Source organism: Rhea pennata, chromosome 3 (assembly GCF_028389875.1).
Source record: "Rhea pennata isolate bPtePen1 chromosome 3, bPtePen1.pri, whole genome shotgun sequence".
NCBI lineage: Eukaryota > Metazoa > Chordata > Aves > Rheiformes > Rheidae > Rhea > Rhea pennata.
The window spans coordinates 107726567-107744375 of record NC_084665.1 but is presented as its reverse complement, the minus strand read 5'-3'; the positions used below and the strand labels follow the sequence as shown (position 1 = coordinate 107744375).

The 17809-nt window shown below is 39.2% G+C and overlaps 1 protein-coding gene across 1 annotated transcript in view; it reads right to left on the bottom strand.

Moving 5' to 3' along the window:
* Positions 1-14904, bottom strand: part of TDRP (testis development related protein) — a 28816-nt gene extending 13912 nt beyond the window's left edge. The window contains exons 1-2 of the mRNA XM_062572972.1: positions 14704-14904; positions 2608-2667 (exon numbers count right to left, since the gene is read on the bottom strand). Of these exons, the coding sequence (XP_062428956.1) occupies positions 2608-2667; positions 14704-14811 (168 nt within the window). The 5' untranslated portion in view covers positions 14812-14904. The remainder of the gene's footprint in view (positions 1-2607; positions 2668-14703) is intronic.
* Positions 14905-17809: the final 2905 nt, after the last annotated feature.

Genomic DNA, 17809 nt, shown 5'->3' with positions numbered 1-17809 from the left:
CTGGCGCACAGAAGCTGCTCTCTGTGGACAATGACAAGCCACATGACAACAGTCCTTAGGACCAAAAAGAGCAATTACAGGGGATTCTTTCTCCATATCTACAACAAGAATTGGCATGTTTCTGTAGTTAAGCAGCTAATCCTAAAAAGAAAGAAAAAAAAAAGAAAAAAAAACACACATACACACTCTGTTCAGCATGTATGAAATGAGATTTCCAGAAATTTATATTTTTGCCAATTTTAGCAGAACTTCTCAAGTATTTTCACATCATAGGATTGACAACTGGTGAATTAAACCCGTCAAATTATAGACATTCAAACGCTTGCAGATTTTTTTTTTTTTTTTTATGGTAAACAAAAAGAACAGATTTTCCTATCAACCTTAACTAAGAAACAATTGCTTGTTCTACAGCTTCTGTTCCTCCTCCCCAACAAAAGGGGCCACTCCTTCCTCCTGAAAAACGGGGAGGGGGCTGGAGATGGAATTTGCCATATAAATAGTTTACAGTTCAGTGAAGTCACAACTAAGTGTTTTTTATTATAAAAGAGGTCATTCAGCTTTTATTCCAGAAGTGTTGTTATTACATTACAGGAAAGCTATCCATAATATGTAACAATTCAAGTAATAGAAAATGAAGAACCTCTGCACACACTTCCAGATTTGTTCAAGATATCAAACCACTTTGCATGAAGAAAGTTCACAATTCAACCAGTTACTGAGGAGCAAAGCAAGAGTTATTCAATTCTGCATCTCAGATGAACTGAAACTCCAGAATCTGACCCTATCAGAATGTCCTAGCATTTCCAATCTCATGTTACTACTTTTTCTTCACCTCAGAACTATTTTCTTTTCAAAGGTAGGTGTAATCATCATTGTAGATGATGCCTTCACTATACTTTTAGCTCAGAATTTCTACACTTTGATAAATCAAACACCAGAGATTAGCTTAGTCAAGGCCAAAGGGCCCAGTGCAATGTGAACATATGCTAGACTTCTGCATTTCCCAGTGCACCACTAGAGGGTTCACAGTTCCTTACTTTGAAATGCCACAAGGCTTTTAACCAGTTACACCTGTCTTTCAGGAGAACTGTGAAGATGAAACCAGAAAACTTAGCAAGTGCTCACTGCTAAGCCAATAGCTTCCTGCATGAGAAAACATTAAGATCATTTTCCAACCCACATCTCCTACCATTAAAGTTAGCTCACACATACTTGTGCACCTCTAAGCCTAGCTCAAAGGCTTTTCTGTGTGAATAGAAATTAGGATTCGCCTAAAACTCAGGCTTTAAGATGCAATGAAGGGTATCTCCCCTAAACAGCAGATGTACCAATTCACTTCCCTTTTCTTCAAAGAACTTTGTTGTTTTTCATTATACAGCTTCAATACAGAGAACGATATATTCATGAAGTACACGTACTTAGAAGGCCACACACATTCATCAACCCTTCATCAATTATTCAGTATTTCAGAACTTCTGGAATATCACTCTTACCAGCTTCTAAGACAGAACAGCAGCAGTAAAAAATGACGTGCTTTCATTAACAACAATAAACTATCAGAAGATGAGAATAACAATGAGCTTTTTTGTGAACCCATTTCTAACATAAGGGTGTTTTGTTTTATTATACAGAAATACTACAGCTCAGTGGATTACTTGGTGACTTTTTTCTTGAAATCAAAACACACACTTAAACCTTCCTGAATGATTAAGAAATGAACTAAAAGGGTTTCATATAAAAAAAATACTGAAATTAGTTTAATACTCATCGTTTGGCATAAAATGAGTAGTTTACGTTTTCATAAGAAGGAATCTGTTTTTTCTATAAAGGAAAAAAAAGTACGTAGTACAACCTGACTTCTACTTTCAGTGAAAATCATGCTGCATCTGAAGTAGAACCAAAAAAGTAACAGATGCAGATGTTCAGTTTATACATATTAATGTAAAGTATCATATTACATTAATGAAACCATCTTAAATGTTTTTCTCTGTACCTATGGAATTTTAAAACAAGCTCTAGCATATAACAACAATTTTCAGTTCTTTCATCTTCTACTAATGTATTTTAAGAACATTCAAAAAAATTCTTGGACACATATCAAGGTAAAGAATTTTCACTTGTATGCATACTTTATTTTGTATCTCTTTCAGAAAAGAAAAGACCTTAACCTCTTGTAGTCAGAGAGCCCACGGAGTTGCATATAAAGTATGCAATAAATAACATAAATTCCTTTTATTTTTAATGTTTTCATTGTCTATTATAGCTTTAGACTGAATTTCAGTTAGTCATCTTTACTTTTTGTTTTTTAATACACATAACTTCTATTTGGAGTAAAAAAAAAAAATGGTGAAAAGATGCCTTTCTGCAATAATGAACGGAAGTCAGCCAGCTATTTTATTGAACTACTATTACATTACTAATATGTTACTTTGAGGAGTACCAACCCCCATCAGTACGAGGAAGAATCATAAGTAATTTAAATATCATCCATGAAGTGCATAAATAAGCCTCAATTCAGGCTGTACACGAAAAGTAAGTTCTTAACTGACACTGAGTGAAATACATACAATATAAAACATGTTACACTTTCAAAGAACAGATATTTACCTTTGTTGCAAGCTGTGACACTGAAGATGAAACTTCATCATGAAGAAGCTGGTCTTTATTCTCAAAAAAGGATAAAGATAAAAAAGGCATCAGTCAGTTTCAGCTTGAGAATAAACAGTGACATATTTCAGAGTATTCGTAATGCTTTCATTTTATTCAGCCCATCAGAATAGAAAATGGTCAAAATATGATCACTATGCAAAACTAACTGAACACCACCAATAACTAAAATAACAAAGTTACATTTAGAATGATGAAAAATGCTTCACCAGAAGTAAAAACAAAATATGCCCAAAGCTCAGAAAAGATTTACACAATTTCAATACCACATTATAAAAATAAATCTTAAATGAATAATTATTTCTACATTTTTATTATGCACATTGACTTTCTGAACGCCTTATTAGACAGTAGTCTATGCACTGTCTATAGGGGTGTGTGGGGGGGAGTCCTCCTAAAATTATCTTCTCTATCAATTTAAGGAGAGTTGCACTTCCTGAAGGACATGCTTTTGCCCCCAACAATTCCTATTCATTAATAACTCTAGGTTTCAAAAAAAAAAAAAAAAAAAAAAAAAAAAAGAGTCCTGAAGACATTAGAGTGGTAGTTCAGTAGGGAAGCATTTGTGCCTGTCCCTGAATTAAGTTGCTGTCTCAGGACTCTCACACCATCACGTTACTACCAACACCTTTGAGACAGGACAAGAAGAATGTCAGGAATACTTTAGAGGCCAAGGAAAGATATGAAAAGCAGGAAAAAGTATACAGGAATTAAAAAGATGGGAAAAAAGTGGAAGATTTTCTCATTAAAACATAGATTGTAAGAATTATATACTATACATACATATCGAAATACAAATGGGTCCAAATACAAAATACAAACAGCCACCTGTAACTGAAATCATCTAATAACAACTCCCTTCCTCCAAAACAAAACCAAAAAAAATGGAAAACATTCCAAAGTGTTGATTTCGTAGACTCTCCTGTAGTCACTTCAGTCCATTTTTTGTTTATGACAGTCGGTTACTGTTTCAAGAATCAAATTTATTACCGCCCAGCTAAAGTAAGCACTAAGAAGTCAATATGCTCTTTGCTTAGTAAGCTCTAGTTTTTCAAAGTAACTCCATATAAACTAAAACGTATCTCCACACATACATACCCTAACACATAGAATGCACAGCAACCCAACTCCTACATATTTCCAAAGATCTGATCTCTTGCTAATGCTATTAGTAAAATGGATGAGGGTATCTATGTGAGACACTTCTACATTGTTCAAGTCCTACAGGTAGGTCTTTAGATATTTTTTATGATTGGCCCAATCGTATCATTTTCTGCCTTTGGGAAACCAGTTTCAGATCCCAGCACCTTTTCTTTATTACATTAATTTTAACTTGCCTATTAACATTTTCCTTTATACTTCATATTATACTCATGGACAAAGATGGAATTAGGAGCATTTCTAGAACCAATAGGAAGACCATTATACTACAGTTCAGTTATAACTGTATTTTGGAAATTCTTTGGAATTATTTGTTGGGACAGAATACAAAGTGAGAATCATAGAATCACAGAATCAGTAAGGTTGGAAGGGACCTCTGGAGATCATCTAGTCCAACCTCCCTGCTCAAGCAGGGTCACCTAGAGCACGTTAGACAGGGTTGCATCCAGGCGGGCCTTGAAGATCTCCAGAGAAGGAGACTCCACAACCTCCCTGGGCAACCTGGGCCAGGGCTCTGTCACTCTCACAGGGAAGAAATTCCCCCTCACACTCAGGCAGAACTTCCTGTGCTTCTATTTCTGCCCATTGCCTCTTGTCCTGTCACATGGGACAACTGAAAAGAGTTTGTCCCCGTCCCCTTGACACCCTCCCTTCAGGTACTTGTACACATTGATAGAATCATAGAATGGTAAGGTTGGAAGAGACCTCTGGAGATCATCTAGTCCAACTCTCAGTGTAGCCCGTACGGGGAATGAACCTGCAACCTTGGCATCAGCAGCACCACGCTCTAACCAACTGAGCTACGCCTGCCCCCGAATGCCCCCCCAGTCTTCTCTTCCCCAGGCTGAAGAGGCCCAGCTCTCGCAGCCGATCCTCACAGGGCAGGTGCTCCAGCCCTCTGATCATCTTCGTAGCCCTATGCTGGACTCTCTCCAGCAGCTCCATGTCTCTCTTGTACTGGGGAACTCTTATAATCATTCAAAATGAGAATATTACTTCCTGTGAATCTTAGTAAGCTATTTAACTTTCAGATTTTGGTTAGCTGTCTTTAACACAGGAGAATATTATTGTAGGTAGGATATCAAGAATGACAAAGTTTAGATCTGTGCAAGACTAATATGAAGTTCAGTGACAGATCTGGGGTTTTTGTTTGTTTTTTTTAAAGAGAATTGTTATCATTGTTTTAAACAGAAACCCATACACATACAATTTCAGAAGCTTCCCAGTTTTTCCTCAACACTGTCAGCTGTCAAACCTTTGCATTGAGGCTGCAAAGCCTTAACTTGATGGTAGCTCTGCTTCAACACAAGACAACAGCTACGGAATACTTTTCTGATCTTTCAAAAAAAAAAAAAAAAGAAAGAAAAAAAAGAAAAAAAAAAGAAAAAAAAATCTAGGAACTATAAAAACCCCAAGGGTAAGCACGTCTAAGACTGAATAATGATCACAGACGTCCAGAGCTGTCAGAGCTGCCAGTTTCAGCTACCAATATCACTGTCTCCAGGACAAACAAGATGAGAGGTATTAACATCTTCCAGACTAACAACACCCCTTCATTTTAATTTTCCCAGCTCTGAGTATCTTAGGAAGGCTACTAAAAGCATGCAAGTACACAAACAAAGTTCATGCTCTACTACGAAAAAAGGGATGCTAGAGGCTGTATGCCTTCACACAAGCCAGAGGGCAAGCAAACAGAAGTGTGAAGCAGCTTTCACACTACAAGCTTCTGCAGGAAAAGGTGAGAGATGTAATGAGCACCGCAAGTAGATAAGGAACCAGTTTACAGGCATAATAAAATGTGAAAACTGTCTTTGATGAAAGATATAATTCAGGCAAAAAGTTAATTATTTTTTTTCTTAATATGTGACAGCTAGGACTATGTTTTTTGTTAATATGTTCATATACAATGCTATGTACTACGCATAAGTAACGAAGCAGTAGCTTACAGTACCAGTTTTCTCAGAGTGGAGGGCTGACAGTAAGGAAGACAAAATAAAGTTAAAAGATATGAAATATAAAGATTAAAAGATAGGAAACCCTCAGGAAAACATCTGGTGAGAAGTAATTATTTAAAATACTTCCCCCCCCTCCCAGAGTGGGATACCTATTAATTTCAAGAAGCAAGTATTTCTATAAAGGAAGCTATATTGCTTTTCATATTTGCTTCCTAAGAGAAGGAGAGCTTCTGCTCATGAGAGAGGAGACCTCTCTCATTTCTGCTGTATTTGTGATGCCCATCTCTATGTCCCATAGGCTTGCAGTAATTCTTGATTGAAACCGGCCAGTATGTTTCACAAAATGTTTAGAAATCTTTTAGACTGCTAAATTGAAAAAAAATATGGCTAGAGAAAGCAGAGAGAATGAAATAAATGTCCCACAACAGGAAAAAAAGCATAGCAGAAGCACAGGCTGTCACTGCACATACTGACCCTTGCATGGATCATGGGGAGGGCCCTCAGGGTCTGTGGGGTAGGGATGGACTGCGGATTTAAAAAAAAAAAGTAGAAACATCTAAGGAGAAAAGTCAAGTAATCATATACACTTCTGATATGTATTCTCTGCTTTTATTAGCCTTCAAATTTGGGCATGTGACAATTCTTTTAAAAATTTTTTGGGAGGCAGAAGTCTACTGTAGAGGTACCTGCAAAAAGTCAAGACAAGCTTGCTTCATCACATCACATAAATGCTGAAGCTCTGATCAGTTATGAATTATTTCACTGTATTTTTAGTCTATCCAGCTTACAGTAATGACAACTGATTTTCACTTGAACTTAAAAGAAAAATTTAGACTACATTCTTGTAACATCTAGTAACCAAGTAGGTGACTAAATGCTAACACAAGTGGGAAATGCTGAACAACTTGAATAGCCTTACAGTTCTGTCAAGGGAATGCTGGTATGCACAGTGTGTTTTCATAAGGAAACAAGTACCCTTTTGTTGGACATACGGCAAACCATAAGGTTCTCAAGGGATTAATTCAACTAGCACACAAACCTTTTTGTACAGAGATCAAAATTGTAATCTACTTCCCTCAGCTTCCTTTGCGGTAAAGTAATTAATTAGTCTCTTTAGATCATTCACTTTAATAATTCAGTCCAAGATGAAAAACACTGGACTTCAAAGAGTTAAAGTAAATAATAGCATCATCTCACTCTGCACGCCCTTCTTTTACTCTAGTACATAAAATGGTGTATTACTGATTTTCTCCAGGCAGTTGTGGAACCTACACTAGATGTCAAAGCCAAAAGTACACAAGACTAAACAAGTTATTATAACAAGAATAAATACACCTTTCAGTGTAAATTATCACTCTTCTACTATCCTATTAAATCCCCTCTGCCTATTGCCATGGCTCATCAAGGACTAAGCATAATTTAAAGTCTAAATTATCATGACTGTTAGAGCAGATCAGATCATGAACTATAGATGAACAGCTTAAGTGAAAACAAAACAAAAACATATACCACCTCAAGAGACATGCTCCAGGGTAGAATTTAACACAACTCCTGGTACTACACAAACACTGAAAATAATTTAGCAATAGGAGATAAGAGGAGAATACTCAGGAAATTGCAAACCCAAAGCTGGAAAGATTCCCAAAACACTGATTACAAACCAAAGAGTATAAAAATTATATAAACATAGGCCAACCAGAGACAGTTATCACAGATACGGAAGAGGAGATCACACTCCTGGATCACTGTCTTAAAATACAGTTAACAAAACTGCACAGCTTCCTTGATTTCAAAAAAGACTTTGTTCTAACTTTATATGAAAAATAAGACTAAAGCAGATTGTTAATGCAAAAGTCACCCTACTTCTTTAGTTTTATAACTGAAATAAAAGCTTCTTAGTTAAAGTACTAAAGTTAAGGTGAGAGGTAATTTATCTGTAGAAACTCAGTAGCATCGGGCCACAATTTGTTCGTCATACATAAATACACTTGGAAAAGCCAATGTGTGGGTATATGCTTTTAAAGTCATGAAATTCAGACAACTTCCAGAACAGTGATCAAATGTAAATGGACATAGAAATAACAATATTATTTTTAATATACTCTTAACATAGCTGAAAAATAGGACTGAACTGTACCTGAACACTTGCACAAAACTGAGCATGCACTTTAAGAAAACAAGGTTCACATTTTTAACAAATAAAGGATATATTACGTAGTCATACACAGGGCACTGTCTTCTAGGACAAAAGGCTCTATGCTCAGCAGACACTAAATCCCATGCTTAACTCTATATTACCTCTGCAGAGAGGAGCAGAGGAAATTCAGAGTAAGATCATTTCATTAATGTTGTCCTTATTTTATCTACTGCTATACCTCCAACTTCCATTTGTATGCCATTAAAGCAAGCAAGTGAACTAAACTAATTGTCATGTGGGCAATGATGTAACTTGAAAATGTTCTATTAGTATCACCAATGAAAATGTTAAACTAGGTATTTCTAAAGTCTGTCCATACTCAAGGATAATTTGGTATTTTAAACGTTTTTTCCCCCTTTTATATAATATATATACATATACACACACACACACGTTTTTCTCCTCCAAATTGCTCATTAAACTTGGGAAGCATCTACATTATAACCACAAACCATATAAAATACCACTGTGACTACTATGCTGCAAGTTTCCTCTGCCACTTTCTGGTAAAATTGAGAGTATGTTTTCTTTTGCTTTGTGCACAGAACAAAGCCTAAATACGTTAAATAAGCACAGTTTCACTGTTATATATATTTATTAGGTAACGTCAATCTCTAAACATACTTCTAAAATGTAATTCATCAGTCCATTTTTAGATTAACCTATTTCACTCTACTTGTGAGAGTTCAGGTGACTATTTCAGATGCCGTAGATAACTTCCCCTATGCATTAAAAATGCTTCCATGTCCTAGGTCTCAGTCTTTTGTAACTACCTTTTATTCAACAGATTGACTTGAAAATAAAAAGTAGTTTTCCCATCTTTTCATTTTTTAAATATCAAAACTGAATAAATTAAAGAAAATACACGTTCCTCCCACAAAAGACCCCACAGCTGTCAAAAGCTTGTTTAGTATTTTCATAAACTGTTTCTAAGTTTTAACTGCTGATTCTTCCAGTTATTGCTTTGCATTGCTTGCATTTTCAAATAAAATATCTAAATTATTTCCATTTTTTTAGCGTCAATTGATGATAAAGGCCAAAATTTACTGGAGAAGATTAATTTCAGACCATAAGAATATATGTAAGAATACTTTTGTACTTCCGGAATTTATTGACATTACAAAATAATATCAGAGCACCAGATTCCTATGCTGTATGTTTTTACATCAATACAGGAAGTTTGGGGAGTTTTTTAACTAATTGTTCACATTTTTTTAAAATCTTTTTAATGAGTGATTTTACTCAGACCTTGTTTCTCATAAGACATTTTTGGAAAAACATTATTAAAGATTAAACACCTTAAAAAAAGAAAAAAAAAAGTAAAAGCTCAACTCATTAAGAATTTGGTTTTGCCCAATCTGATTACAAACTCTAACTTACGATATTTAAAATATACTTCAGAAACTGGAAGCAATAAGATCAAAATAACATTAATGTTACAGTTGAAACAAAGTCAAATATTCAGCTTGACTTGAATAGCTTTAACAATTTAAATACTCCAGTGAAAAGTTTTCCATTTTTATGACACTGATCTGATTAAGAATTTTTCAATCAACTGTTTTTAATAACTCCTCTGTACTAAGAGTTCATATTTTCTGTTTCCTTATCCAGAAAGCAAACCAACACTAGTTCAAAAGACAGTAGCAGACGTAACTATTTTTACGCAGTCATAGGTATTTGAAATTAAATTATGTATCTAAAAAAAATCTTCTGGTAGTAATGATAATAATTGCATAATATAGTTTCTGCAGAACAATAGCAAAAGAGACTAAATACATGATTTTTTGTTGTAGTGTTCACCAGCAAAGCCACTGTTTTTTTGATGTACCACCTTCAGTTTTGACATAGCTCTATCAGACCAATATCTGCTCTCCCAGGTCTACTCAAGAAGAACTGATGATGAAACTCTTTGAAAATATACTTCCATGACAGAACTAAGTACTAGTCTACCTGTTATCATTCACTTGTAATAACTCCACCTAAGGATATCTAACATATGTAACCACTGACAAAAGATAGGTTTCTACATTTTTTCCCTTGTTTTTATATAGAAACTATTTTACTAGTAAAATATTCAGTGGATAAAAACATTAATTATTGCTCAGAAAAGTATGGTATTTTAGTTTGTTTGTATATTAATGGCACAAAAAAACTCCAGCACTGCTAGGGAAGTGTGACTCTAGAAACTCTGCAAAACAATACAAAGATACAACAAGTAGCTTGGGGAAAGTAGATTTCAAGAAACGATCTAAAGAAGAGGACGGTGGTTTTATGGATCAGTTGAAGAGGATAATTCTGTCCCAGGCTAGCAGGGAAGACGACTAACAAAGTTGCTGGCAAACAGAGGATACCTTAGCTGGTAAAGCACAAAAGAAGACACAAGTGATAACACTGACAAATGGGCAAGTGGAAAGGCATGTATTAAGCAAAACCTTGAAAGCAGGGATAGAAATTTGACTTTTAAGTGTCCCAAAATAAAGGGAATCTAGCTGAGGAATTTAAAACAGAAGGATGTCGCAAGCTTTATGTTATAAGCAACAACATTAATATCAGCCATGGAATTTGCACATACTAGAGGACAGGAGAAATGCCATGTAGCTATTGGAAGCTGAAGAAGAGGAAGTAACCACCAGCAGGACAGGAAGTAAGGGTCTGCACAAGAATTTCAGCTGTCTAGACCAAGAAAAATAATAAAAAGTAGACCTGGATTTTATAGAGGAAGCAGCAGTACAGACACAGATTTTTCTTGTATTTTATTTTTTATCCATTATGCAAAAAGAAAAATCACAGATTGCCTTGAGCTTGCTTGATTGAAAGAAAAAAATAGATTCTGATGCTGTCTGTAGGAGGAGACCAACCAGAAAACGGGTGCTTTGAAAGATTTCTGAGAGTCAGAATTAAATAATGGAAAGGAGTAAGAAGTAAGAAGCATATACAAGCAGGGTCAATGGTGTAAAGACAGTAGTATAAATCAGGAAGTGAAGTACTTCAGAAGTGAAAGAGTTTTTAAAATAAAAAAATAAAAGCACAGCTCTGTAGAGCTCCATGAAAGTGGTGAGAAAGGAAGAAGCTCTACTCAAGAAGTTGCTGAAGGATGAAACAGAAGAGCAAGGCAGGCCAAGGAAGGCTTCAAGAAAGTTTTCAGTCAGTCCCACAGTCTAATGTTCAAGAATCATGACTGAATACAGGTGATGGATTTTAGTCAGGAAAGTGTTGTAAGAACAGCTTTGATGAAAAGGAAAGAAAAAACAGGCTAGCATACAGGGGACTTATGAACAAGTCAGAAGAGTAGGCAAAACCATATAGGACACATTTAAATGGTTAGAAAATGAAGGAAGGACATTATCTGGATTAACATTTGCTACTTTATTTTTTAATTAAAAAAAAAAACTCTTATTCAATGTATTAGTAAAACAAAAACTTCTACTCAATTCCCACCCATTCCTTCAGGGCCTATCTCTGTTTAACTCAATTTAACATGAAAGTTTGTATTTAAAATCGTACCAGAGACTTTAATATATTAATTAAAATAGATAACTAAAATTCTGTATAGCTAGCTTTAGAACATCCAGAGAACAAGTCTAAACAGAATTCAGCACAAAACATGCTTCTGCACATACTTTCTTTGCATTTTCTGTTATATTCTTTGTTATATTCAGAGGAGAACAGGTCAAGGCTAAGGATCTGAAATATTTTACATGAAATATAAAGCTGAAAAAGGTAATATAGTTCAGCTCACATCCATCAACTAACTACCCTAATATGTTTTTTTTTAGAAGTTCAGCACCATTTTACATAAGAGTTACATGAAATATTGACACATCATTGACATCTGAGACCCATAACAGTAGACTCTAATCAATGAGAAGTTAGCACGAGTGCAAAAACATTGCCTTGCAGAAGTCCAAAACAGGTATTGTTCTCATTCTGAAAAAACACCTACAGTCTGAAACATAATGAGCCTTTTACAACCTGCACGCATGTTTGCCATGCATTGCTCTATGTTTCTCATGCATTTTCAGACATAAAAAGCGCATTAATTTCACTTTAATACGTGCAAATAGTACAAATATGTAAGTTGTCTTCATGTATTAATTGCAGCTTTAGCCAATAAAGCATGTTCACTTTGCAAAAAGAGACTAGGTATAAATTAAAATTAGTTTAATGATTCAATCTGAAACTGTCTGGTCTAAAAATATATATATAATTCATACAATTATTTACACAAGTACTGTTTCAGAATTGACTTCTCTTTCTTATCTCAGGAAACAGCTTACTATTTTAAACAAGTGTTAACAATTCAAAACACTTTAATGTATGCAGAAACTTTTTGCTAAAACACAGCTAAAGGCCGACAATTCCCTCTCATTGCAATTTTCATACTCGAAAATTCCTTTCTGCTCTCCTTGGGATCAGAACCAAAGCATTCTCAAAAACAAAACCAACAAAACTTCTGTCTTCAGATAAAACTAAACATTTCTGTTTGAGAAAGTGAGACTATGAACTTCTAATTTACAGAGATTCAAATGTCTGCCTGAGTAAGCTTAGAATAGGCTTCCAGCTTCCATACCTAAATAAGATGAGTAAAATTTTTTATGGAGTAATAAAGGTTTAACTTTTTTTTTTGTAAATTTATTTCCTTTCTACTGCTATAATCATCAGGTTGATCAATGAGAACTCCTTCTCTCTTTCTCAGCTTTGAAGAAATATCATGTATCAGCAAAATTTCATTACTCTGGAACACTTTCAATCAGCTCTGTTTTTAATGGCACAGATGCTACTACCATATTCTGTAAGTAAATAGTTTCAGGATTATTTATTTTATATTTGAATAGTAGAAGCTTAGGAGTAACCTACCAGCTTGTTTCAGTTAAAAATTAAAATTTTTAATTTCCATTAAAAATGAAAATAAAATCAAAAGATTTTGTTGGGGAAAACAACACAACAAAAATTAAAATCAAAGTGTTACGACTTCCGTCAATCTTTCCTTTTACCAAATAACGTACCAGAAGAGAAAAGGAAATCTAATAGTAAGTTTATGTTCAAAAGCTATTGCTGGGCTTTCTTAATTCATTAAAAAGCACTCAAAAACAAGTTACTTTGGCTCTTAAGAGAGAAAACTGGGGAGGTATCCTGGATTTTTTTTCTTCAGATGAGGTAATTCCTCATTCAATGATGACAACAAGGAGCAGAGACTGAAGACCACCAAGGTCTTCTTACAATAGCATTACTATCCCCGAAGGTGGCTGCAGATGCTGGTCAGGACCCTAAGGAGATTACAATACAATGGACAAAAAAGCAATGCAGTGTCCGCTTAATATTTCTTAGTCATAGAAACTCTGCTGCACAAAGTAAAGGATAAAATAATGAAAGTACTATCAGGATAGAAGATTGATCTTCTGATCTGGGGGGCTATGGCGAGGGGCCTCAAAGGGGTTTGGGAGTATTTGTGGTCAGAAAAGAGAAGCCATGAATAGCCAGCGGGATTTAAACGAAGCTTTCAGGGACCTTTGGTGTTCAAGGAAGGTTTCAAGAAGTAAGCCAGAACAGTAGACAGAAAACCAAGCAGCATAGTGAAAAACAGTGGAAGTTTCCAAGGACCTCAGGATAGGAACTGCAGAAGGAAGGAGAAATCAGATATGGTAGAAGAGCATGTAGGAGGCCTCCCAGGCCACCTTCAATCGCAGAATCACTCTTCACCCCCAAAAAGGGTCACCAACCGCAAGAAAGGTTTCTGTTCTACCTCTCCTATGGGACAAGATCCTCTTCACCCCCACACACCTTCACAACTGCTGTCAAACAGCTTGCAAGGTGCAGAGGGCTCCTATGGCTGCAGAGCAGCAGAAATGACCAGGCCAGATCTGACTGAGGAGCTAGCTAGTTATTTCTGATAGGGGTAAGAGCTGGTAAGAGGGAGGCCATGACTGGTGCTAGTGGGAGAGACCACTCTTAGCTGTGGCACTGACAAGTCATAGCTGTCAGCAGGAGGAGGGCCAGAAACTCAAACAGAGAGCAGGTTATTCAAACACATTCCCATTCTTCTAGCAAGGTAGGCACGACAGTCATGGGCCAGGGTGCTTTTTTTGTTGTTGTTGTTGAAAGGAGGACGGGGGAAATGTTAAATACAAGCCTCAGCTGTTTGCAGCACTGGGCATACACTTAAGACCAGCTGTGTGACAAGAGAAGATGAGTTCAGCAGCAAAGCAGTACCAGCCAGTGTAACAGGCTACTGAGCTGGATGGCTGCCTGATCGTTATCAAGTTTTTGAAAGCAAGTCAACAAACATCACTTCAGCTGTTTTCCCCGATACTCGGTTGATAGCGGGGTCCCTCCAGAGCGTGCTTGCTGGGCGATGAGCGCCCGGAGAAGGTCACTACTGGTGTTTAACTTACCACTCAGCGACGCAAGCTCTCGAGTAAGACTGCGGCTATTTAAAGATAACCGAGCGCCATTACCCACACCGACAGACAGCGCAGCCGTGCCGGAGCCGCGGCGCCCTGCACACACGCACATCTGCGCAGGCGGCGCCCGCGCCGAGCCCGCGTCCCTCACAGCGCCCGAGGAAGGGCCGCGGCGCCGGGGCAGGGCGCAGCCCGCCCGGCCGCACCGCACCGCCCCAATCCCCGCGCGCCCGGGACGGCCAAAACCGCCCGCTCCCGTCGCCAGCCGGGAGAGCGGCGCCCTAAGGCGGCCGCCCATCGCCCCCGCGGGCCGCGCTCGTACCTGGGGGGCCGGGAAGGCGGCGGCGGGCGGCGGCCCGCGGGGGCGGCTCTCCTCCTCCTCGGGGGAGTCGTCCAGGAGAACTTTGCTGCTCTTGTTGAGCTTCCACATGGCGGGCGCGGCGGCGGCGGCGGCCTCGCCTCGCTTCTTCCCGGCGGCCAGAGGGGCGAGGCGGGAGTGGGCGCTGCCTCCGCGGCCCCCGGCCGGGCGGCGCGGCGCGGCTGTCACCCCGCCGGGCTCCCGCGGCGGCAGGCGGGCAGGCAGAGAGGGGAGGAGCGCAGCCCGCCCCCCGGCCCCAGCTCCGCTCCGGCTGAGAGCAGCTGGGTGAGGAGGGTCCCGCCCGCGGCCGCCACTGCGGCAGGCGGCCCGGGGGGCGGGGGCGGGCGGCGCCGCCGCCCCCCGCTGTCCCTCCTCACCTGCGGCCGCTCCCCGCCGCCGCCATGTTGGCCACGGGGGTGGCGGAGGGGGGTGGGGGGGGAGGACCGGGCTTTCCCGTCACCGCGGCAACCGGCGCGGCGCCCGCCGGCCTCTGACAGCGCGCCGGGCCCGCTGCGCCGCCGCCCCGCGGGGCGCTTCTGCCGCACGGAGCCGGGCGCCCGCCCGAGGGCATCGGCAGCACCGCGCACTGCTGCGCGGCGCCGACACGCCCCACGCGCCTCTTCACCTCCCCCCCAGCCCCCGTTATTTTCAACTGGGACTTAGGGTCAGGTGTGCCGGAGCCACGCCGATGTGGTAGGGAGCTGCGTGGGCCTTGCCGGCGGCCTTGCCCCGCCTCGGCGGCCCTGGGCTGCGGCGCGCTGCCGCCCCTCCGGGCCGCCAGGGGCCGGGGACCCCTGAGGTCCCGCTGCGCCACGCGCCCCGGCCCTCGTCGGAGGCTTCCCGCCTGCCGCGCAGCGATGGCCCGCTGCGTTGAGAGGGAGCGTGGCGGAGTAACATCCGTGTGCCTAAAGCGTGTGCGGCAGCGTTCGAGGGACTGGGAAAGCTCTTAGTTTGGGAATAAATCTCCAAGCAACATATTCTGTATCTCACTTGCAATCCCTTCTCTTACAAGATTAAAAACTATCGAAAAGTGAACCACAGAATTCTGCTCCACATCTTGCGTTAATATTAACCGAACCGCAAGAGAGTAGGAGACAAAACACGTTCTTAATTATTAAAGGCAGATCAGATTTAGCGTGAGTTTCCTCTAGAAGGACAGGTCAATTTTTAACTAGTTCTTTAACCTCTCACTCCCTGTTCAGATTTAAACACAAAAATATTCAGTAGGCAGAGCTGAATATTTCTAGTTTACACTGACTCATATTTTGGTAAATGTAAGCAGTAAGCAGGCATTTTAAATTATCTGATTTGACTTCTGTATTTAGACTCTTAACAAGATTAAGTAAGTTTTTATCACTGTATGACCCCATTATATGAATCCATTATATATATATAATGTGTATATATATATATAATGTATATATACTATTTTCCTTACTCTCATTTGAAACATCAGGTCTATCAGTATGCTTAAATCTGGCAAATCCTTATGCACGTATTTGGTTTTGGTCTCATGAAGGAATCCACTCATCGTTCCCAATGCAGCTATGCACAAAAATTAAAATTAACCACCTGCTTTTTTTTTAATTTTTTTTATTTTTTTTTTTTTTTTTAGTTTTTTAGTTTTCCTAATATTAAGCTTGTGGACATTGGTGTGAAATCATGACTTCACTTATGTCACCAAAAATAGATCCAGTTGACTTCAGAGGGCTCAGGATTTCATTCTAGATTTTCTATTTGCTCTTTGAGATGCCAAGGCATGGTTGGACACTGTTTAGTTATTTTAAAAGAGTATTATTTTCTGCTAATCTATTCAATAGACTTCATGCTTACTAATTATTTCCTTTTTAAAATAATTATATAAGTCTAATCAAAGGAGTTTTCCAGATTAAGAAGTTGACATCCACAAATTGGAATGGCCTGGGATGAAAAAGAATGCAAACACTTGAATATAAAGTTTCTTCCTTTAGACTAGTGATCTTTCCTTAAGCTGTGTGGAGGGGAGGGGTGTGAAATCCTGTGTGGAGAGGTGTGAGAGTCTCCTTGAATAGTATTTAAAATGTTTTGAACATTTTTATAAATATCATTATGAGGAAAAGTTGATGATTTTGCTTTGGAGCACCAACCGTGTCTCCCTTAAGGAAAGCACACCAAACAGAATTGGAAAAAAAGAGAAGTAACAGAAAATACAGCCTTTATCTCTAACTCTTCTGGAATACTGAGCTATTTTGAAAGAAAAGCCAGGCAACATGGTTTAGCAGCCACTTCATGACCTGGCAAAATGTTATGCTACTGAAAAAATTGCTTCTCGTTTGTTCTTTTAATCCAGGCTCTCACCCGGTGTTGAAAAGGGTGGAGTTCTTTTGGCTGAATAAACCAGACTCTCAGGAGACAGAATAAAATGAGAAAGGTAAGAAAGAGCAGCAAGGAGAAGGCGTGCAATGCCATACTGAGTAACTGCATCATGACTTTTAGCCTTTTTGGACTTCGTAGCCTAACTGTGCTTCAGCAACCCCAGGCTGGAGGCCGTTTGGATGCTCCCGTGGTCTCAGATACCTGTACCCTGCTTTCAAGTATTGTATTTTCACCAGTAGCTCTCATGATTTGCGTTTGAAATCCCTGTTACTACTCACAACGTGGCTCACTTACCTGTACCACAGCTGACATCTTAAATGGGGAACTTTATCACTCCTCATTTTCCAAACCAATCTTGCCATAGCAGCATGTTCTGAAAAGTGTGTGAACAGTGAGAAGGTGAACAGGAATGTGCACTCTGCTGCTCTAAGTAAGAAGCGACAAGGTTGGGTACAGCAAGGCATATTGTATTGGAGACCACAAATCCCCTTCTTATGCCACCACTGGCCATATCTCAGCTTCACTTTGGCACTCAGAGTGCTTAACCAAACTGCTGGAGATTACTGTCACCAAGAAAAGGTTCACTTCCCAGCAATGTGACGCATGTATCACGAGTGTTAAGAAACATCCTGCAGGATGGCCTATTGTTAGTCATTTTATGGTCAAAACTGTCTTCATGGCCCTCTGCCAGAAAACAGCACAGGCACTGAAGTAT